Source organism: Salvelinus sp. IW2-2015, linkage group LG16 (genome assembly GCF_002910315.2).
Source record: "Salvelinus sp. IW2-2015 linkage group LG16, ASM291031v2, whole genome shotgun sequence".
Lineage (NCBI taxonomy): Eukaryota > Metazoa > Chordata > Actinopteri > Salmoniformes > Salmonidae > Salvelinus > Salvelinus sp. IW2-2015.
Genome location: NC_036856.1, coordinates 31,229,756 through 31,254,131, shown reverse-complemented (window position 1 = coordinate 31,254,131; position 24,376 = coordinate 31,229,756). Strand labels below are relative to the sequence as shown.

The window sequence follows — 24,376 nt, the reverse complement described above, 5'->3', positions numbered from 1 at the left end:
GACGAGAATTCCCTTGTAGATAATGCCGGTCGACATTTGATTGTGAGAGTTCTAATCAGGTGAACACGAACGACTTGAATTCTTGTGTGTTATTATGATGGTCACACCACTTCTCGTTAATCATAAGCATACCCCCCGCCCTCTTCTCGGAAAATGTTTTTCTTCGGCCGATGCCATAGAACCAGCGCTATGCACGACCTCCGTTAGCGTCCTTGAGTTAGCCATGTTTTCCGTGAAAGCAGACACGTTGCACCCTGATTGTTCCTCTCTGGAATCTACCAGTTGCTCGGATTCAATCCAACCTTATTGTTCAAGAGACACTGGACATTGGCGATAGTAGATGCTAGGGAGTGGAAGCGCATGTGCCCGTCTCCCGAAGCCTGACCACACGAGCCCGCCACTTTTCCCCTTTTTCGGCGTCGCCCGGGTCGCCGGCTGGATCCAGATCCATTGTATTGTGTTTGAAGGCAAAACCACTGGATCCGTTTCGGGAAAGTCATATTCCTGGTAGGAAACGATGGTGATTGACTTATATCTATTATTCAGTAGTTTCTCCCGACTGTATGTAATGAAACCTAAGATTACCGTGGGTACCGATAAGAAAATAACACGTAAAAAACAAAATACTGCATATTTTCCAAGGACGCGAACGAGGCTGCCATCTCTATCGGCCCGGAAGTTGGAAGAGATAATGTGTATTGCTGGTTATGTAGGTAGCTATCTTTTGATAAAGCAGGCAGGCTAGCTAACATTAGCTAGCGAGGCAGGCTAGCTAATGTTTAAGTTAACGTTAGCTACCTAGCTACCTCATTACAACTTAGTTAGGTCGTAGCTCATACGAGTTTATTGTGTATTGTCTAGATACTGCTGGTTATGTAACGTTATCATTTGATAATGCTAGCGATGCAGACTAGCTAGCTAGCTACAAGGTAGTTTGTTGCTCATAAAGTGTATTCTGTATTGTCTAGGGCAAAACAAAATAATAGATGCAGCTATGGCGGCAGCTAACTCATGTCTGAGTCTGACTAATACACCCAACTAGCCAAAAGCCCCAAAACGAGGCCAAATCACCGGGTGCAGTTCCCCTTTAATAATTGAATGCGTGCTAACGACGGTAATATGAAAGTTGACATTTATACATTACCGCAATCATGACTAGGTCAGATGGTGGAAATAGAAGTACAGGCTTTGTGGCGGGCAATACCTTTCAGATATAAAGAAAAGTTGGTGGAATGTTAAAGTTGGCAGGTTTTCGTCTCTGTTTGAAAGGAATATTAGTTTGCTCTCTCTCTCTGCTCCCTCCAGTGTCATGCACCCTGATCAGCTCTTCATAAAGAGGTGGGAGTGAGGTCACCATTCTGCTTTCTCACTCCCTCTCAACTCCCCTGTCTGTGCCCCTCACTTAGCCTACCACACACATTGACACACAAACACACACACTTATCACACACACATATGAATGTAGATACGCACACATATTCCTCACACACACTCCTCAAGGGCCTGGAGTGGTGGATGTGCATTCCTGGAGTCTGGGCTATGAGGGCTAGGTGGTTTATTTTCTCTGTGGAAAAGTGTGCGGTACATGAATAAGAGGCTAGAGCAGTAGTCTTTGTATAGACACCTTAATGCACAACCACAAACAAAGATTAACATGTTTTACTGTTGTAACAGTATAGCTTCTGTCCCTCTCCTCACCTCGAACCAGGGACCCTCTGCACACATCAACAACTGCCTCCCACGAAGCATCGTTACCCATCGCTTCACAAAAGCCGCAGCCCTTGCAGAGCAAGGGTAACAACTACTTCAACGTCTCAGAGCAAGTGACGTCACCGATTGAAACGCTATTAGCGCGCACCCCACTAACTAGCTAGCCATTTCACATCGGTTACACTGTAATGACACATAATAATGAATTATAATAATTGATTGGAATAACTTTTCCACCTAGGTGCTCAAAGCGCTTTACATAGTAAGGGGGAAACTCGCGTCATCCACCACCAATGTGTGGCACCCACTTGGGTGATTCATGGCAACCATTTGTGCCAGGATGCTCAGCACACATCACATTTGTATTCTCCCTCAGCAGGCTTCTTTCTGTATGTCTGTATTTCAAGGTGTAGACTAGACTGTGACTCATGTACTATTGTTCTGTCTGATACACCTGTATGAATGAATTAAGTAAAGTTCAACCTGTTTATGTCTGGAGATAATGTAACGCATAACAACATAACTAAGGTCAGAACGTGACAGTACCCCCCCTCCCAAAGGTGCGGACCCCGGCCGCAAAACCTGAACCTATAGGGGAGGGTCTGGGTGGGCATCTGTCCGCGGGGCGGCTCTGGCGCGGGACCCCACTCCACCAATGTCTTAGCCCGCTTAAGTGGCGTCTTTGGAGCGGCAACCCTTGCCACCGACCTTGGACTGGGGACCCTAATAAAGGTCCCCACTGGACTGAGGAGCGCCTCAGGACTGAGGGGCAGCTCCGGACTGAGGGGCAGCTCCGGACTGAGGGGCAGCTCAGGCGCCTCTGGACTGAAGGGCGGCTCAGGCGCCTCTGGACTGAAGGGCAGCTCAGGCGCCTCTGGACTGAAGGGTGGCTCAGGCGCCTCTGGACTGAAGGGCGGCCTCAGGCGGCTCCTGACTGAAGGGCGGCTCAGGCGGTCCTGACTGAGGGGGCTCAGGACAGACAGGCGGTTCAGGCGGCTCAGGACAGACGGGCGGCTCAGGCGGCGTGGACAGGAGGCGGTAACTGAGAAGGCGGCTCAGCGGCTCAGGACAGGAGGGCGGCTCAGGCGGCGCTGGACAGGAGGGCGGCTCAGGCGGCGCTGGACATGAGGAAGACTCTGGCAGCACTGAACAGGCGGGAGCACCTGTAGGGAGGAGACGGAGAGACAGCCTGGTGCGTGGAGCGGGCACCGGATAGGACCGGACCGTGGAGGCGCACTGCAGGTCTCGAGCACCGAGCCTGCCCAACCCTACCTGGCTGAATGCTCCCCGTAGCCAGGCCAGTGCAGCGAGGTGGAATAGCCCGCACTGGGCTGGGCTGGCGAACCGGGGACACCATGCGTAGGGCTGGTGCCATGTACCCCGGCCCGAGGAGACGCACTGGAGACCAGATGCGCTGAGCCGGCTTCATGGCACCAGGCTCGATGCCCACTCTAGCCCGGCCGATACGAGGCGCTGCTATGTACCGCACCGGGCTATGCCTGCGCACCGGGGACACCGTGCGCCTCACGGCATAACACGGTGCCTGCCCGGTCCCTCTCTCTCCACTGTAAGCACGGGGAGATGGCTCAGGTCTCCTACCTGACTTAGCCACACTCCCCGTGTGCCACCCCCCCAATACATTTTTGGGACTGCCTCTCGGGCTTCCAACCGCGCTGCCGTGCTGCCTCCTCATACCACCACCACTCAGCTTTCGCTGCCTCCAGCTCTGCTTTGGGGCGGCGATATTCTCCAGCCTGAGCCCAGGGTCCCTCTCCGTTCAAAATCTCCTCCCATGTCCAGGAGTCTTGAGATTTCGGCCGCTGCTGCTGCTGCTGCCCGTTACCACGCTGCTTGGTCCTTTGGTGGTGGGTGATTCTGTAACGCTCGTCTTCCTCCTCTTCTGAGGAGGAGTAGTAAGAAGGATCGGAGGACCAATGCCCAGCGTGCTAAGTGTCCATATTTAAAAAAAGAAATAGAACACTGAGCAAAAACAACAAAGTGAACGAACGAAAACGAAACAGTCCCGTATGGTGAAAACACAGACACAGGAACAATCACCCACAACACACAATGACAAACAGGCTACCTAAATATGGCTCCCAATCAGAGACAACGACTGACACCTGCCTCTGATTGAGAACCATATTAGGCCAAACACATAGAAACAGAATAACATAGAAAAAGGAACATAGACTACCCACCCAACTCACGCCCTGACCATACTAAAACAAAGACATAACAACATAACTAAGGTCAGAACGTGACAGATAAAGGTTTTATTATGACTGATTACTTCACTCTCTCTTTCTCACACACGCATACCACACGAACGCACACACACAGATGTTATGTTATTTTATCCTCGTGGGGACCTAAAATTCATTCAAATCCTAGTTTCCCTAACCCCTAACCTTAACCCTCCCGAGTGGCGCAGCGGTCTAAGGCACTGCATCTCAATGCAAGAGGTGTCACTACAGTCCCTGGTTCAAATCCAGGCTGTTTCACATCTGGCCGTGATTGGGAGTCCCATAGGGTGGTGCCCAGCGTCATCCGGGTTTGGCCGGAGTAGGCTGTCATTGTGAATATGAATTTGTTCTTAACTGACTTGCCTAAAGGTTAAACAAATAAACCTAACCCCTTAAGGTGTCCGCATGCTTGCCAGCCGAAACATTTTGGTAGAGTTTTGATGATGATGACTTTTTGTTTGTTTTGGACTTCGGTGAGGGTTTTTTCGGTTGTTCGGGCACACACATTTTTTTCAGGAGTCAAGCCGAAGTTCGGAGCGGAAGTCTATGCCCTTCGTCTGTGATTGGTCAACAGTACGAATTCTTCAATTCTTCAATACGAATTCTTCAATAAAGACTTTATCATTCAATGAGAGACAACTCATTTTCATGCACATTTTTTCATTGAAAAATACTTCACCAAACATTTTAGTTAGATGTAAAATTGCACGATTACGATCTCTTTGGCAAATACATCAGAATTAATGCCTGATTTCTTGAGTTATCTTAGATTAATTTGGACTTTTGAGGAACTGTATACTGGCTACGGCGTCTCAAAATGGAAAAACAGCACTATTGCGCTTTTTCAAAATGTTCAAGTGCAGGTCGGCTAGCCGAGGTTGGCTAGGCGCCTGCTGAACTGAAGCATGCTGATGCCTTTACCCTTACCCTAACCTTTATTCTAACCCTAATTGTAACCCTAAATCTAACCCCTAAGCCTTTGTCCTCATAGGGTGTGGGAAATGTTCCCACGAGAGAGAATTTTCCTTGTTTTCCTATCTTTGTGGGGACTTTTGGGGATTTTAGGGGAATGATACTATACATGGCTGTCAGACTTCTTACCTGCAAAGAGATAAAATCACACCTCTGGTCTACACTGAAGCCTCTGGTTCCTTTCTGGTTGGTTTGGTCAATGACTCTGTTAAAAATTAAAAACATAGGCCTAATATACAGGGTGTCACTTTTATTACAATAGCACATTTTGAAATGTTGGATAATAACTTAGATAAACACTTATAGTCAACATAGACAGTAAAACACACACAGTTGGGTAGGTTTGGCGTGGGTGGAGTCCAGAGCCGAGATAAGACAGGACAGGAGGCGGGACAGTCCCTCCCGGTAAACCTGTAGGTGGTGATCGTTACGGCCAACCCCAGAGCGGACTCCGTACCCCCTCACAGCCTGTCTCTCTCAGTCTCAATTCTTCCCGACACACCCTTGGAATTAATGTGTGAGCTAAAATAATTACAAAGGCTCTAGAGCCAAAACCTCACCCATCCCTCGCTGCACCCGGGACTTCACCGAACGACTTCAGTCATTTTAGGTAGGGCGCGATTCTCCAGACTTCTGTTTATTCATCCCGCCGCGCCATGGCCCCGGGCGTCTTTTGCGTCAGCCTGCTCACTGTGGTAAGTGACGGAAACCGCAAACAATACTTTTGTCTTGAAAGTTGCAATAGCTGTCTTGGAGAATAACTCTGATGTAGACAATTTAACACACAAGGCACACACTGGTTGAATCAATTTTGTTTCCACGTCATTTCAATGGAATAGACGTTGAATTGACGTCTGTGCCCAGTGGAAAGGTATTCAATCAATCAAGATTATTTTATATAGCCCTTCGTACATCAGCTAATATCTCGAAGTGCTGTACAGAAACCCAGCCTAAAACCCCAAACAGCAAACAATGCAGGTGTAGAAGCACGGTGACTAGGAAAAACTCCCTAGAAAGGCCAAAACCTAGGGATCCGTTTTTTTCGGTATTTTCGGTATTTCCCCTGAATAAAAGTGTTGAGGGACTTAAGTTCAGCTTTAAAAGTAGGTGGGCAGTCCAGTCCTCAATGTCTGACCACTGCGTTTATCTCATGCAGAAGTTTCGTAAGCAAATCGTTGTGGAATTTAGCACAGAAATGACAGACGTATGTTGTTGAGCTGAAACTGTGTATAAAATGAGCATGATCCGTGTTCTCTAGTCTCCTGTCCTAGTCTCTTTCTCTGACGTGTGTTTAGGCTATAGGCTACTTATTTGTCAAACTGAGTAGGCCTGTGTAGATCTTTTGCAAATGCATTCATTAGTTCTACATTTCACTGATACAGCACTCTCGCTGCGAATGGGGTTAATGATTATCGAAGGCACTACGGGTTATAAATGAAACGAAGGCCTGGGAAAGCAGAATCCAGATAAGACTTTTTTGATAAACTCCTGTAAAGATAAAATATTTTCAAATAGCCAAGTGAGTGGCGGCCCATGTTGACATATTGTTTTGAGCCATAATGACCAGGCTACTCCATATAGGAAAATAATAAGGTCATTTGGGGGCTTCATACAAACAGCATTAGGCCTACTTACTCATTGCTCAACAATGACCCACCAAAACATCTTATACAGTTTCAGAGACCTATATTAGAAATATTGCTTAAAATAACCCATATCCCAATCTGGGATTAAAAAAACAAAGCAGTCACCTCACCACTTGTTTTGATAAACAGTTGATGTGTGAGAAAAAAAATTGATGTACCAATCTCACATTGAAGATTAAACTTGAATAAGTAGTATTGCCTTTGACTCGGGCTACATTTATCATTGTATGTTATTCACACGTCTACTGGTTTCCTCACACTTGCTAGAATTAGTCAGGCACTCTTCAGCAGTAGTATTACTATAGGCTTATTAGTTCAAACACATTTCAATGATGTGAACAGAGTGTGATTGGAAAACTGATCTGTCCAACATGAGTGTCTTTTTCCTAGCCACAGTGCTTCTACATCTGCTTTGCTTGCTGTTTGGGGTTTTAGGCTGGGTTTCTGCATAGCTGCTGATGTAAAAAGGGCTTTATAAATACATTTGATTGGTTAATATTTTTTTTTAACTAGGCAAGTCAGTTAAGAACAAATTCTTATTTACAATAACAGCCTAGGAACAATGGGTTAACTGCCTTGTTCAGAACGACAGATTTTTCCCTTGTCAGCTGTGGGATTTGATCTTGTAACCTTTCGGTAACTGACCCAGAGCTCTAACCACTAGCCTACCCGCCACTCTAAAGGTTAGGTATTTTCAGTGAAGCTAGAATCCCTAGTTTCTACATCCATTTTTGGACTTATAAATAAATGGTATATAACAGGGGTATTCAACTCTTACCCTACAAGGTCCGGAGCCTGCTGGTTTTCATTTCTACCTTATAATTAATTGCACCCACCTGTTGTTCCAGTTATAAATCAGTCCCTGATTAGAGGGGAACAATAAACGCAGTGGAACTGGTTTCGAGGTCCAGAGTTGCGTTTGAGGGAAATATACCCTTTGATTCTTGAAGAATATAGATAAATGCCTCATGAGCTAAGTTCAACTGTCATACCCCATCAGAATCCAAAATATAAGCTTATTTTACTTCAATGTTTGTAAACAACATAAATGTGAACAAACACCGTACAGCCTCAAAACTAGTGATGGGGAAGAAATTGATAGTTACATATCAAAATATTATTTGGGATGATATTATATTGATACTTTGACTCCAAATATAGATTTGTAGATTATTATGTTTTGGTAGCATTAGCAAGCGCTAGTCGGCTGTATCTTTGCCAAAACTGAAGTATTTTTCATCCTATAGCTTTTTAAATAGTGAGCCAACAAGTTTTCAGCACTTATATTTCCATGACTGATCAATACAAATTTTTATTATGGGTCTCACTTGTCTCTCTGCAGTAGACATACACTGAGTGTACAAAACATTACAAAAACAAATATTGAGTTGCACCCCTTTTGGTCTTGGAACAGCCTCAATTCATCAGGACATGGACTCTACAAGGTGTCAAAAGCTTTCCACAGGYATGGTGGCCCATGTTGACGCCAATGGTTCCCACGGTTCCCACAGGTGTGTCAAGTTGGCTGGATGTCTTTTGGGTGGTGGACCATTYTTAATAAACACGGGAAACTGTTCAGCATGAAAAACTCAGCAGCATTGCAGTTCTTTACACACTTAAATCTTTTGTCTTGCCCATTCAACCTCTGAATGGCACAAGTACACAATCAATATCTCAAGGCTTAAAAATCCTTCTTTAACCTGTCTTTTCCCTTTCATCTGCCATGAGTGACATCAATAAGGGATCATAGCTTTCACCTGGATTCATCTGGTCAGTCTATGTTATGGAAAGAGCAGGTGTTCCTACTGTTTTGTACACTGTGTACAATGAGCAATACATATCGTATCGGCACCTGCGTATTGTGATAATATCGTATCGTGAGTTCCCTGGCAATTCCCAGCCCTGATACATGGTTAAAACTATAATTGTATGGTCAGTCCATGCATCCATAGATCTGTCTGAATTTGAGTGGTTACATTTCRCCCGGCCAATCCCTAATCTTTTTAGGAAAACAGAGGCAAGGTGGCTGCTTTGTTATTGTTTTAATTAAGGATTATATCTTAAAGGTTAGTGTTAGAAGACATGCATCTGTAGCCAGTCTGTCTGCTCTCGTGACAAGGAGTTGGCAGATAGCAGAAATGGATTTGGGGGTTAATGCATCACTGCCAATAAAGAATTTAAAATATGGACTGTAGGAGGAGAGTGACAAAGACAGGATGAAAGACACACGTAAACCCTGTTCTCTCTGTTCTCTCTCAGATCATAGCTCAGTCTGTTGAGTGCTGTGTTCCTCATTCCATCCAAGCCCAGGTCCCAGTGGAGGTCAGGCCTGGCTATGTCATCTCTCAAGGTAGGTCTATAACGCCTATCTGTGTGTAGCCTAGTCAATGTAAAGTCCAAAAAATAAATGTCCTTTCACTGTCAACTGTGTTTATTTTCAGCAAACTTAACATGTGTAAATATTTGTATGAACATAACAAGATTCAACAACTGAGACATAAACTGAACAAGTTCCACAGACATGTGACTAACAGAAATGGAATAATGTCTCTCTGAACAAAGGGAGGGTCAAAATKAAAAGTAACAGTCAGTATCTGGTGTAGCCACCAGCTGCATTAAGTACTGCAGTGCATCTCCTCCTCATGGACTGCACCAGTTCTTGCTGTGAGATGTTACCCCACTCTTCCACCAAGGCACCTGCAAGTTCCCAGACATTTTTGGAGGTAATGTCCCTAGCCCTCACCCTCCGATCCAACAGGTCCCAGACATGCTCAATGGGTTTGAGATCCGGGCTCTTCGCTGGCCACGGCAGAACACTGGCATTCCTGTCTTGCAGGAAATCACGAGCAGTATAGCTGGTGGCATTGTCATGCTGGAGGGTCATGTCAAGATGAGCCTGCAGGAAGGGTACCACATGAGGGAGGAGGATGTCTCCCTGTAACGCACAGCGTTGAGATTGCCTTCAATGACAACAAGCTCAGTAGGATGATGCTATGACACACCGCCCCAGACCATGACGGACACTCCACCTCCAAATCGATCTCGCTCCAGAGTACAGGCCTCGGTGTAACGCTCATTCCTCTGACGATAAACGCAAATCTGACCATCACCCCTGGTGAGACAAACCCACGACTCTTAAGTGAAGAGCACATTTTGCCAGTACTGTCTGGTTCAGCGTCAATGGGTTTGTGCCCATAGGGGGCGTTGTTGCCAGTGATGTCTGGTCTCTTTTTATAATTTTTTTATTTTACATTTATTTAACTAGGCAAGTCAGTTAACCTGTCTGACTCTGGGGTTCCGCAGGCGGAACTCCTCCCACATTCCACTGAAAAGGCAGAGCGCGAAATTCAAAATATATTTTTTTGAAATATTTAAAACTTTCACACATTAACAAGTCCAATACAGCTAATGAAAGATACACATCTTGTGAATCCAGCCAACATGTCCGATTTTTTAAATGTTTTACAGGGAAAACACAATATATATTTATGTTAGCTCACCAACAAATAGAAAAAAGCACAGACATTTTTCACAGCACAGGTAGCATGCACAAAATCAACCAAACTAACCTAGAACAAACCAAAGAAACCAAGAAACAACTTCATCAGATGACAGTCTTATAACATGTTATACAATAAATCTATGTTTTGTTCGAAAAATGTGCATATTTCAGGTATAAATCATAGTTTACATTGCGGCTACAATCAGAAATTGCACCGAAAGCAGCCAGAATAATTACAGACACCAACGTGACATACRGAAATACTCATCATAAAACATTTRTGAAAAATACATGGTGTATAGCAAATGAAAGACAAAGATCTTGTGAATACAGCCAATATTTCCGATTTCTTAAGTGTTTTACAGCGAAAACACAATATAGCATTATATTAGCTTACTACAATAGCCTACCACACTACCGCATTCATTCATCAAGGCACGTTAGCGATAGCAATAGGCACGTTAGCGTTAGCGAATAAACCAGCAAAAGATATTAAATTTCACTAACCTTCATAAACCTTCCTCAGATGACAGTCCTATAACATCAGGTTATACATACACTTATGTTTTGTTCGAAAATGTGCATATTTAGAGCTGAAATCCGTGGTTATACAACGTAGCATAACGTAGCATAACGTGCTAACTTAGCATCTTTTTCCCAGAATGTGCGGATATTTCTATTAGACTCTCACCTATTCTGACCAAATAGCTATTCATAAACATTACAAAAAAATACATGTTGTATAGGAAACGATAGATCCATTAGTTCTTAATGCAATCGCAGTGTTAGAATTCTAAAAATATCTTCATTACGACATAAGACTTAGTTATGGTAAGGGAATAACCAAAACCTGAGCGCAAAGCTACTAGTACACAGTTCGACAGATATATATGAAATAGCATCACAAAATGGTTCCTACTTTTGCTGATCTTCTATCAGAATGTTGTACAAGGGGTTTGTCCAGAACCGTCTTTGTTTGGATTCAGAACGTTATTTTTCCCTCTTGAATTAGCAAGCACACTGGCCATGCGGCGCTAAGCTCTCCAACGTCAACAATGTCAAACAACGCAACACGCCTAACGTCCCGAATAAATTTCAATAATCAAATGAAACTACACTGCTCAAAAAAATAAAGGGAACACTTAAACAACACAATGTAACTCCAAGTCAATCACACTTCTGTGAAATCAAACTGTCCACTTAGGAAGCAACACTGATTGACAATAAATTTCACATGCTGTTGTGCAAATGGAATAGACAAAAGGTGGAAATTATAGGCAATTAGCAAGACACCCCCAAAAAAGGAGTGATTCTGCAGGTGGTGACCACAGACAACTTCTCAGTTCCTATGCTTCCTGGCTGATGTTTTGGTCACTTTTGAATGCTGGCGGTGCTCTCACTCTAGTGGTAGCATGAGACGGAGTCTACAACCCACACAAGTGGCTATCAAAATCGGGTTTGTTTTCGAATTCTTTGGATCTGTGTAATCTGAGGGAAATATGTGTCTCTAATATGGTCATTCATTTGGCAGGAGGTTAGGAAGTGCAGCTCAGTTTCCACCTCATTTTGTGGGCAGTGTGCACATAGCCTGTCTTCTCTTGAGAGCCAGGTCTGCCTACGGCGGCCTTTCTCAGTAGCAAGGCAATGCTCACTGTGTCTGTACATAGTCAAAGCTTTCCTTAAATTTGGCTCAGTTAGTGGTCAGGTATTCTGCCACTGTGTACTCTCTGTTTAGGGCCAAATAGCATTATAGTTTGCTCAGTTTTTTTTTGTTAATTACTTGACACATTGGAAAGAATTATCTTTTTGTTTTCTCATGATTTGGTTGGGTCTAATTGTGTTGCTCTCCTGGGGCTCTGTGGGGTCTGTTTGTGTTTGTGAACAGAGCCCCTGGACCAGCTTGCTTAGGGGACTCTTCTCCAGGTTCATCTCTCTGTAGGTGATGGCTTTGTTATGGAAGGTTTGGGAATTGCTTCCTTTTTAGGTGGTTGTAGAATTTAACTCTTTTTTGGATTTTGAACATTAGCGGGTATCAGCCTAATCCTGCTCTGCATGCATTATTTGGTGTTTTACATTGTACACGGAGGATATTTTTGCAGAATTCTGCATGCAGAGTCTCAATTTGGTGTTTGTCCCATTTTGTGAATTCTTGGTTGGTGAGCGGACCCCAGACCTCACAACCATGAAGGGCAATGGGTTCTATATCTGATTAAATTATTTTTAGCCAGATCCTAATTCGTTTGTCGAATTTTATGTTCCTTTTGATGGTATAGAATGCCCTTCTTGCCTTGTCTCTCAGATCGTTAACAGCTTTGTGGAAGTTACCTGTGGTGCTGATGTTTAGGCCAAGGTATGTATCGTTTTTTGTGTGCTCTAGGGCAATGGTGTCTAGATGGAATTTGTATTTGTGGTCCTGGCGACTGGACCTTTTTTGGAACACCATTATTTTGGTCTTACTGAGATTTACTGTCAGGGCCCAGGTCTGACAGAATCTGTGCAGAAGATCTAGGTGCTGCTGTAGCCCCTCCTTGGTTGGTGACAGAAGCACCAGATCATCAGCAAACAGTAGACATTTGACTTGAGATTCTTGTAAGGTAAGGCTGCAGGTTGTTCAAGTGCCCTTGCCAATTCTTTGATATATATGTTGAAGAGGGTGGGGCTTAAGCTGCATCCCTGTCTCACCCCACGGCCCTGGGGGAAGAATCGTGTGTGTTTTTTTTTGCCTATTTTAACCGCACACTTGTCTGTGTGCATGGATTTTATAATGTTGTATGTTTTTTCCCCCAACACCACTTTCCATCAATTTGTATAGTAGCCCCTAATGCCAAATTGAGTCGAAGGCTTTTTTGAAATCAACAAAGCATGAGAAGATTTTCTTTGTTTTGGTTTGTTTGTTTGTCAATTAGGGTGTGCAGGGTGAATGTGTGTCTGTCGTACGATAATTTGGTAAAAAGACAAGTTGACATTTGTTCAGTACATGTATGAGTCTGCTGTTAATGATAATGCAGAGGATTTTCTCAAGGTTGCATATCCCACGGTAGATATTGGGGTCAAATCTGTCTCTACTTTTGTGGATTGGGGTGATCAGTCCTTGGTTCAAAATATTGGGGAAGATGCCATAGCTAAGGATGATGTTAAAGTGTTTTAGTATAGCCAATTGGAATTTGATGTCTGTATATTTTATCATTTAATTGAGGATACCATCAACAACACAGGTCTGTTTGGGTTGGAAGGTTGTTGTTTTGTCCTGTAGGTCATTCACGGTAATTGGAGAATTCAGTGGGTTCTGGTAGTCTTTATTAGTTGATTCTAAGATTTGTATTTGATTATGTATATATTTTTGCTGTTTGTTCTTTGTTATAGAGGCAAAAAGATTAGGGAAGTGTTTTACCCATACATCTCCATTTTGGATAGATAATTCTTCGTGTTGTTGTTTGTTTAGTGTTTTCCAATTTAACCAGAAGTGGTTAGAGTCTATGGATTCTTCAATTAATTTGAGCTGATTTCTGACGTGCTGTTCCTACGTTTTCCGTGGTGTATTTCTGTATTGTTTTAGCGATTCACCATAGTGAAGGCGTAGACTCAGGTTTTCCGGGTCTCTATGTTTTTGGTTGGACAGGTTTCTCAATTTCTTTCTTAGATTTTTGCATTCTTCATCAAACCATTTGTCATTGTTGTTCATTTTCTTCGGTTTTCTAATTGAGATTTTTAGATTTGATAGGGAAGCTGATATGTCAAATATACTGTTAAAAATTTCTACTGCAAAGTTTACACCTTCACTATTACAGTAGACCATTTTGTCCAGGAAGTTGTCTAAAAGAGATTTTAATTTGTTGCTTAATTGATTTTTGATAGGTTTCCAAACTACATTCCTTCCATCTATAGCATTTCTTAATATTACTCAGTTCCTTTGGCTTTGATGCCTCATGATTAAGTATTGCTCTGTTCAAGTAGACTGTGATTTTGCTGTGGTCTGAAAGGGGTGTCAGTGGGCTGACTGTGAACGCTCTGAGAGACTCTGGGTTGAGGTCAATGATAAAGTCGTCTACAGTACTACTGCCAAGAGATGAGCTATAGGTGTACCTACCATAGGAGTCCCCTCGAAGCCTACCATTGACTATGTACATACCCAGTGTGCGACAGAGCTGCAGGAGTTGTGACCCATTTTTGTTGGTTATATTGTCATAGTTGTGCCAAGGGGGATATGGGGGAGGGAATGCTGTCACCTCCAGGCAGGTGTTTGTCCCCCTGTGTGCTGAGGGTGTCAGGTTCTTGTCCGGTTCTGGCATTTAGGTCGCCATAGACTAGTACATGTCCCTGGGCCTGGAAATGATTGATTTCCCCCACCAGGATGGAGAAGCTGTCTTCATTAAAGTATGGGGATTCTAGTGGGGTGGATATAGGTAGCACACAGGAGGACATTTTTCTGTTAAGATCTTTTCCTTTTGAATTTCTAGCCAAATGTAAAATGTTCCTGTTTTGATTAATTTAATGGACTGAGTTAGGGGGTATGCTAATTTGGTATAGAGTAGACCTGAGTCCCTTCCCTGTTTTACACCTGGTAGTTTGGTGGATGGGACTACTAGCTCTCTGTAACCTAGAGGAAAACCAGTGGGTCCGTCTCCTCTACCATTTTTCTGTAGGATGACAATGTCTGTATTTCCGATTTCTTTGATGAAGTCCAGGTTCCTGCTCTTTTGGCCAAAGGCAGATGACCTCAGGCCTTGGATATTCCAGGATGAGATAGTGAAGGCTTTGTGTTACATAAAGTGTCCAATGTTGTTGTTCGCGTGGTTTGGCCTCAGGCCAGTAAGTGTGAGCAGAGCCGGCTGAGCATCTGGTACATGCCATTGGCTTGGGTTAGTGTAAGAATGGGGGTTGGACCTGTTTGCTTGCTCACGGTCTGAGCGTATGTGTGCCATCCATGTTGAGGCCCTCTTTGCGGGGGTGGGGTGCATGGGGTGGGCAGGGTGGGAATAGGTCTGATCTGAGGAGACCTAAATGGGGTGTGGGTATGGTTGACTTGGGGGGGGGGGGGTTGATTGGGGTGGATGTGGTTGGTGGTGTTGTGTTCTGGATGTAGGTCCTCTCGGCGTGGGTCCTCTGTGTAGGTCCGGGGGGTGGGGTTCCACAGGTCTGGGAGAGTGTCTCGCTGGTCTGGGCGGGGTGTCAATTGATCTGTTGCTCCTGTGTGAAGTATTGGGGCTGTGTTTGAGAGCGATGTCCTTTAGGGTCTGGGGGAAGGTGGGCACTGCTGCCTTGTATTGGTGGACCTGGTCATAAAGGCTGTTCAAGTCCAGGGAGGAGTGGTGGGCCAGGTAAACATTTGGTTTTGAGGCACAGTCACGGGAAATACTTGTGTTTACCCGCTGTATGGTAGCAGGGTGGAAGTCTTTTCATGGTATCAGGGTGGATATAACCACTTGTGCATTGGGGAAAGTAAAAGAAGCTTTTTCAATCACTCCCTTTCCTGCTGTGCTCTCAGGTCGTTTGTGCCTGTGTCTATTATTAAGTCCCTAGGTGAACCTAGTTGGTCCTCAGACAGAAGGTCTAGGGTGCGCTGGGTGTTTGGACACCAGAGTTTAGACACACTGTGTTTGGGAAAAAGTTTTTTTATCTTGTATATATTTCCCGTTTGAGTCCATAGGGAGTACAATCTGTGTCGTGTGTATGTCCTCAGTGCGTGTGGGGGGGTTGTCAGGAGGACTATCAGGGTGGCTGACAGGGGGCTTGCTCAGAGGGGCGAGATCCCCTGGGCTTGGGGTTCTTTATTTGTCTGTCCCGCTGTGATCATGGTCTGGGGTGGACTGTTCTGCTGTGGTGTCAAGACTTTTTTCGGGAGCTGAGGTGGGCTGTTCTGCTGGCTTCTCTGCGGGGGTTGCCACTTCTCTAGTTGGTTGTTCTGTCACACGCTATCCCAATTACCCTCTCCTCCAGCAGTCTGATCCTTTCCTCTAGTGCTCTGTTCTTCTCCTGCTCCTGCTTTTTCTCCTGTTGAAGTTGTCTCACCACAGTTCAGAGTGCAGATATGTCTCTCTCCACCTCCAGCTCTCCGGGTCTGGTTAAGGGGGTGTTGTAGTGCTGGACTGTTGTCTGGGTCTGTGCTGACTGGAGTGTAATCACCTGCTATTCCAGCTCCACCTGCCTTACCTCCACTTAGGTGAATTTATCCTTCATTTCAATGAGGGAGTAGTACTCTGTGCTGGGAGGTTGACTTTCCGCTTGGGGTTGCTCGTTTGTGGGGTTATATAATGACGAGGTCTGACCCGCTCGGGGTGGGGGTATCTTTCTCAAGGTAGAGCTTGAGAAAGTCCAGCTGAAACTGTTTGGGGTTACCCTTTACCTATACTGTTCCAGACTTATAGAGATTATTATTAGCTGACTCAGTCCTCATTGTCTAGTATCCTGAGTTACGCATATAATTAGTAGATCTGGATGGAAAACACTCTAAAGTTTCCAAAACTGTTAAAATGATGTCTGTGAGTATAAAATAACTGATATGGCAGGCGAAAACCTGAGGAAATCCATCCAGGAAGTACTCTTATTTTGAAAGGCTGTTTTTCKATTGAAAGCCTATCCACCATACAAAGACTTCACAATATCTATGGCTTCCTCTACATGTGGCCAGTCTTTAGGCATTGTTTCAGGCTTTTACTCTGAAAAATTAGGGAGATACAGCACTTTCAATGAGTGGACAGTGAACATTTCCAGACATGAGTCCAGCGCGTGTTCGGGAGCGCGCATTTCTTGTTTCTCCTTTTCTATTGACGAAGCTTTTGTCCGGTTGAAATATTGACTGTTCATAACAAAAACAACCTAAGGATTGATATTAAACATCGTTTGACATGTTTCTACGAACTTTTATTGTACTATTTTTGACGTTTCGTCTGGATGTTGAGAGCGCGCGTTGTGCCTTTGGATTACTAAACTAAACGCACCAACAAAACGGAGGTTTTTGGACATAGAGGGACATTATCGAACAAAACGAACATTTATTGTCTATCATGGAGACCTGGGAGTGCCACCAGATGAAGATCATCAAAGGTAAGTGATTCATTTTAACGCTATTTCTGACCTTTGTGACACCTCTCCTTGGTTGGAAAATGGCTGTATGGTTTTCTGTGACTAGGCGCTGACCTAACATAATCACATGGTGTGCTTTCGCCGTAAAGCCTTTTTGAAATCGGACACTGTGGTTGGATTTACAAGAAGTGTATCTTTAAAAGGGTGTATAATACTTGTATGTTTGAGGAATTTTAATTTTGGGATTTCTGTTTTGAATTTGGCGCCCTGCAATTTCACTTGTTGTTGTCGAGGTGGGACGCTACCGTCCCACTGGTGCCAGAGAGGTTAACTGAGGGGTAGTGTGTTAATATAGCACTGTGCCATGCCAGGGGATGGTCTGTGTGGAAGATGAGGTTGCTGATGTTCCCATTTTTTTAATAGTCAGCAAAAAGTGTCTCTTGATTTTCCATAAGGAGCTTCATTTTGTGCTCTTTTCGTGTCTTATCATTCTTTACATACACAGGGTACTGTATTTTAACTACCTCTGAACAGCGGGAGGCAGCTTCTAAGGCCTCTCCATTTGGTTGGAGTAGACTGTGTGACTCTCCTGCCATTGTTGGGCAAAAGGGCTTTGACACCTCTCACTTGACATGTCAGTGCTAATTTAAGTTGTATCTTGGCAGCCTTAATTCTTGCATTCAGTCCTTTCTAAAGTAAAGTAATATWTTTTTCTTCTTGGCTTTTAGAAATAAAATATAGCTTCAGACTAAACATTACTCACTCAGTTCCAGGTTGGATGGTGTTTTCAGGTTTCTGTTGTCCAGAGCATTTGCTGTATAGCTTTGGAATAATAATCTTTGGTAGTTGTACGCCTTCCAGGTGATTCCGTAATTCCGTCCAAAATCAGGTTGTAGGTTTTGATTTGGAGTTAAGGTTATGTTGTAGAGGGTAGCATACAGTATATGTCCCTGACACAAAAAAAATACTTTTTTCTAACTCTAAATCCATCTTTTTTAAGAACATGCTGAAAAATGCAGAAGCTCATGTGCTCATGACTGCTCCTCTCAATTTCAATTTAAGGGCTTTATTGGCATGGGAAACATATGTTAACATTGCCAAAGCAAGAGAAGTAGATAATATACAAAAGTGAAATAAACAATAAAAATGAACAGTAAACATTACACTCACAGAAGTGCCAAAAGAATACAGACATTACAAATGTCATATTATGTATATATACAGTGTTGTAACGATGTCCTCTCTCTCTTCTCTTCTTTCTCTCCAAAGTTTTATGACTTTACGACAGGTCATACATACCTGGTAGAAACTGCCATGCAGTATTTAGAGAGTCTAAGAGAACAAAGAACCTCTCGGCCAAATTAAGCAATATTTTTACTTTTGAGAATGTGGGAATGCTCCGTGGACACTTAGGGGACAGTTATGACAAGTGTGTTTCATTTGGTGATCCCATGAATGACAGGAAACACACATAACTGTATCTCTTAAAGTGTACATCTCCCAGCTATCAGGTTTGCATCTAAATATTGTGAAACGTATGTGATTAAACATGAAACTATTTGTGAAAGATGTAATGTGATGTTAACCTTATAAATGAGAGTGGGTTTTTCATATAAAGTTACACGTACGTGAGCATAGACATTACGTCGGTGTCATGGACCGCCCTTTTCTCTGAAGTGTATAAAACCCACTCGTGACGCAATTCACACCAGACCACGCAAACCACAGTGTAAGCTGAGGTTGCAAATGGTTGAACTACATTACCACCTAACGAAATTGACATGAGACTAGAAAACATGCAGCTGATGCGACATGTTGAAATAGTTGGCACTACAACTCTACCAAAGGACAAGACCATATCACGTGGAGCATTGGCAACACGGCTGGAAATGGTTAAACTCTGAGACCATTGATCACTACAGAATAAGAGCAAATGTTAGACGTATAATTACTAGTCTGCAGTTGGAAATTAAGTCTAGAACGAGAATACCGACAACCGCCGAAACATCTATTCTAAAAACATTTCTGAATGATACTCTGAAGTATCCATTCTAACAACCTACAACTTTGATCTCTGGTGGACAAACCAGAGGCTTTCTGTCGACTCTCTCCAGCAGATGGACCGGCTACCATAGAGAGACAACAAGACATACATTCGTAAATATGTAAATTGCAATTTCCTTTCAAATTAAAGGTCGTTCATGTAAGGTATTATCAATTTCTATTAGTGTAGTTATCAGCTATCGGTTTTGTCCGCCAGGGACACTTTTTTTGTATCATGTAATACCCCATGTATTAACTAATTGTGTGTATTTTCATGTATTTCTGTGACTTGATTAGTTATTTAGTAAATAAATAATTAAACCAATTTGTATATCACTGATTCATAATTTATGCTAGGGTTCGTGCAGATAACCAAGAATTTTATGACGTTTGGAATGAGACTAACGGAAGGTAAAGATTAATAAGCATTAATAGAAGATTGTACTTGATAAGATATGAAAATATCTGAAGAGTCGATTCGGGAAATAGAGACTCTATTAAAAAAATTCCATGGTGCTCCGACTTCCTAGTTAATTAAAGTTTACATGATTAGTTAAATCGCATAATAATAATTACACCTAGAAAATTGATTTGATAAAATGTCTTCACTTTTAATGATAGTTCAATCGACATAACAGTGTGTGTTCTCTCTGTGTGTGTCTGTGTTCTCTGTTGTCCAGTACCAGTGACAGGGTGTCACATACAGGGTCAGTGGCTGACCTCCAGTGACCCCCACTTCGCCATGCGGAGCGACGGCACCATAGTCACGGTGGACGTCACCACGGTTACAGCGGAGGGCAGGTCCTTCTGGGTGAGGGGGAGGGACGGGGGAGGACGGCGCTGGAGGATGGAGGTCCATCTGTCCCCAGACCTTGAACAGGTGAGGAATGCCTGGGAGGGGGGAGGGAGAGAGAGATACTTCTGAATGACTTTACTGAATCATGCAATGAATCATACATGCAACATGCAGTATTGAATCACAAACAGAAGACACACCCAGTACTCCCCACCAACCCTTCCACTCAAATTGCACTCTACAACAGAAATGCAATAACAGAGTTACAGTAGATATGTGAGTCTTCCGGTAAGGTTTAGAAAGTAGACTGCTTGTATCTTTACTTATCACTGTGACACTGTCCTTGTAGGAGCATATTCAAGTACCCATGAGGGTGCCCTTCAATGTGCCTGCGCATAAAGGGGTTCCGAGGGGTCCGTCTGAGGTCCTGAGGCGCTCTAAAAGGAGATGGAGTCCTCTCCCTTTCAGCATCATAGAGCAGGACATCCCTCCTTTCCCCAAAGATGTAGAACTGGTGAGGACATGCATTCATCGTTATCACTGTCCTCACATCCTCTCTTCTGTTTCCTTATGTATCCCATCAGTCTTACTCTCCTATCCCTCTTCTGTAATCTCCCCCCCTCATCTCAATCACCTTCCTCCAATCTCAAACTCCCCCCTTTTGTTATCATCATTCACCTCTCTCCTTGGCTCTTGTTTTATGTGTCAGTGTGTTAGAACTGTACTGGTGTTATTTTAGGCTATTTCTGTAAGTTTGTTTCTCTCTCCCTCTCTGTAGGTGGGGTCAGATTCATCAGTGAATTTCACAGTGTACTATATAATCAGTGGTTCAGGGGTGACCATGCCCCCGGAGAACCTTTTCTCTGTGGATCGGGACAGAGGCATGGTGCGTGTGCACTACCCTGTTGACCGGGAACAGTACCCCAAGTTTGTGGTAAGTGTGACAGACCTTCAGTACAGGCCATAAAGTTGGTCTAAATGAACGCACAACGATTATAGGCAAGATAATAGCAGTGGAGTCATCTTGTCTGTCTGCTGTCTGTACCTCTGACCAGATGTGTTCAGTATGTGTGTTCTTAATGAGTGGTGTGTAGTTCACAGCCCAGGTGTTTGACAGGCGGTCAGGGAAGGAGACAGATCGACCTCTGGACATCACTGTTCTGGTGGAAGATATCAATGACAACGCACCGACCTTCTCTGGACCACTCACCTTCTCTGTTTTAGAGCAGTGCAAACCTGGTGAGTGTGTGTGTGTGTGTGTGTGTGCGTCTGATAGTTTAAATACAATATTGATCTTTCTTTCTCTCTCCCCCTCCCTCCCTCTCTCCAGGTACTGAGGTAGGAGAAGTGAGATCCACTGATAAGGATGAAGCAGACACCCCCCACACTAAGATCAGATACACCCTTCTGACTGGTGGTCAGTTCTTCACCATCGGGTCTCACAGTGGGCTGATCACAGCCAAGACCAGCACTCTTGACAGAGAGGTACCATAGGCAGGGCTTCCTTCCTTATTCAACACCCACCTGTTTCCCTCTAAATAGACCAGCATCACTGTAAGATAGTTAGCCTATTGTATTGTTGGGCTATGTTAATATTGTCTAACAAGTGATTGTTAGTCTCTGACATTCTAGCTAACTGAATGGTGTACTGAATTTGAGGTATAAACCAGAGCAGACTTGAGTACTCTTGAATGATGATACTTCACTGAGGTTTTCTGTGGTGGAAATGTTGTGGCTCAATTGATAGAGCATTGAGCTTGCAATGCCAGGGTTGTGAGAGACCAGTACGAAAAAATGTATGCACTCTCGATAAGAGCGTCTGCTAAATGACTAAAATGTATATGTAGTAGAAATGTCTCTCTGTGTGTTTGGGTCTTTCCAGACGCAGGTTGTCAATGCTGTTACCGTGGAGATCCGGGACATGGACGGAGCTAAGAACGGCCTGTTTAACACTGCTACGGCCACCATTACGCTACTGGACATCAACGACAACCCTCCCACCTTCAGGGAGACCATCGTACGTCACTCATCCCACTTGTGTTTAAGATGACAACTATGGCTTGCATCCCAAATGGCACCCTATTCCCTATATAGTGCATTACTTTTGACCGGAGTCCGTCGGGATATAGGGAATAGGGTGCCATTTGGAATGCTGTCAATAAATCACTCATCTTTGACGCAAACTCAACGATATTGCACACAAATAATAGCCATAGAGTGAATATGTGGAAAACGTTACATTTTGATATCCCAACCCCTCGCCACAATGCATTAGCCTACAGCATTTGAAAATGTTAAATAGATTTTCACTTTTCTCAAACATGCTGAGATATTTAGGTAACATCAGAGCTGTAGAGAGTAATTGCCTGGACAGGTTACCAGTTCTTTAACCTGAGGTCCTATTCTAACCTCTCAACCCTTCTGCCATGAGACAGCACTGTTCTGTGTTTCAAATAGCACCCTATTCCCTACATAGTGCCCTATGGGCCCTGGTCAAAAGTCATGCACTATAAAGGAAATTATTTACATTAAATTGGCTGTTGGAAAATAACACTGCTGGCTAATCTCTGCGTGGACAGGCCATTTAGAGTGTATTAGTTAACACATAATTTTGATTGGAAGCAGACCTGCAAAATGTGTTTTAATGTAAAGAGAATAACACATAGTAAGGTTGTAAGATTCTGGAAATGTTTCCTAAATTACCAGATTTTCTAGAAATCCTGGATGAAAGATTCCCGAAATCGAAAGGGAGTAAGCAAAAAACCTGGGAATTTGGGGAAAGTTAACAAGTTGTGCAATCCTTCACAGAAGTGGTAGAGTCTGATATTGTGGTATAAAAAGACCATAACCTTGGTATCCTCAATTAAAACGATCAGAGGTGTTAGTGATTTAGTCATGTGTGTGTGCTTCTGGGGTCATTAAATGGATGATCTGGAAGGCTGTGTCCACAAGACCTTTAATTTTGACTTTTTGCAGACCTCTTTTTAACACCTCTTCTTGCCCTCTTTTACCCTTTTGACCTTTCGTACCTGTCCATTCAGTCAATATGTGTCTAAACAAAACAGGTATGTGGTGTTAATAATGCAGTCAACAAATCACCTCAGGGTGTTTTCGGTAGGTGCTAAGTGGTCATTATTGACACGCTACTTAAATAGTCAAATATACTCAGGCGACGCTATTTATTTAATGTATTTATTTGCACTTAAAAGGATACATTATACATAAAAAATTTGGTGAAATATAACCAGGCAAGGGCAAAAACAACAACGACAACAAAAAACGAGGGCTCCACTTATTTTACAAAATGATTTAGTTTGTTTCTGCCTGACAGTACAAGGCCAGTGTAAAGGAGAACCAAGCAGACGTGCTGGTCCTGAGGATTCCTGTGGATGACAAGGATGAGGAGAAGACTCCAAACTGGAACGCCAGGTTTGTCATCACCCAGGGCAACGAGAATGGGAATTTCCGGATCGACACGGACCCTGAAACCAACGAGGGCCTGCTCTATGTCATCAAGGTGACAGAGATAACAACAACCACAGACGAAAGCACTGACACAAACAAAGATAGTCACGTACTTGAAATATGTTCCAAATACTTTTATGGGTATACTACTATGATTTCATAACTTTACTATTCCATTAGTCAGCACATGTCCATCTCGTTTGGGTGTGTCAACACTTGCTTTTTACTTGACTGACACAAATAAAAAGACTGCTACAGAGAGAGACTGACATACTGACAAAGACAGAGCGACACTGACTAAAAGATGAATGATGAAATTAATCTGCTCACACTGTTATAATTCAGAGGCAGCTCTCTGGAGAGTTGAGCGTGGAATTTGTATTGGCAGACTTGTCTCTCTGTGTGTGTCACATAGAGTGTCACACAGAGACACTCACAAGCTGTTTTTCTTAGTAAAGTGACAGCGCAGTCAAAAACATGATTTCCCTGTGTTTTATATATATTTCCACAATATGAGGTTGGATGGGTGGACTTTTGGCCTGCCTGGCGGCGTAAGTTAATAGCTCCCTGGAGAGCTGAGTGTGGATTAGTCTTGTCAGACTTGTGGGGGTATGTGTGTCTAAGTTGTAGCAGTGATAAGAAGTGAGCGTGGATGTTATTATTAGCAGGTCACAGTGCGTCTCTGCTCTCTGGTAGGTGGGTGTTAAATGTGTCCGAGGATGGATACTTCAGCTTGACCTGAGTCGTAACAGGAACATTTTGCACAGGTTATGTCCCAAATGGAACCCTATTCCCAAATGGAACCCTATTCCCTATATAGTGTGCTACTTTTGACCAGGGGCCATAGGGCTCATTGGGCTCTGGTCAAAAGTTGTACACTTGGTAGGGAATAGGGAGCCATTGGGGATGCCGCCACAGAGCTCAGGCTAATGCTGACAGAATGACAGCCAGGCTAGTCTGAGTTAGTCATGAG

The 24,376-nt window shown here is 43.6% G+C and overlaps 1 protein-coding gene across 1 annotated transcript in view; it reads left to right on the top strand.

Moving 5' to 3' along the window:
• Nucleotides 1-5,339: 5,339 nt before the first annotated feature.
• The window catches only part of LOC111975542 (desmocollin 2-like protein), a 32,229-nt gene continuing 13,192 nt past the window's right edge, over nt 5,340-24,376 (top strand). The window contains exons 1-9 of the mRNA XM_024003875.2: nt 5,340-5,623; nt 8,834-8,924; nt 19,823-20,022; nt 20,288-20,452; nt 20,717-20,872; nt 21,033-21,177; nt 21,269-21,423; nt 21,821-21,955; nt 23,270-23,455. Coding sequence (XP_023859643.1) covers nt 5,585-5,623; nt 8,834-8,924; nt 19,823-20,022; nt 20,288-20,452; nt 20,717-20,872; nt 21,033-21,177; nt 21,269-21,423; nt 21,821-21,955; nt 23,270-23,455 — 1,272 coding nt within the window. The 5' untranslated portion in view covers nt 5,340-5,584. The remainder of the gene's footprint in view (nt 5,624-8,833; nt 8,925-19,822; nt 20,023-20,287; nt 20,453-20,716; nt 20,873-21,032; nt 21,178-21,268; nt 21,424-21,820; nt 21,956-23,269; nt 23,456-24,376) is intronic.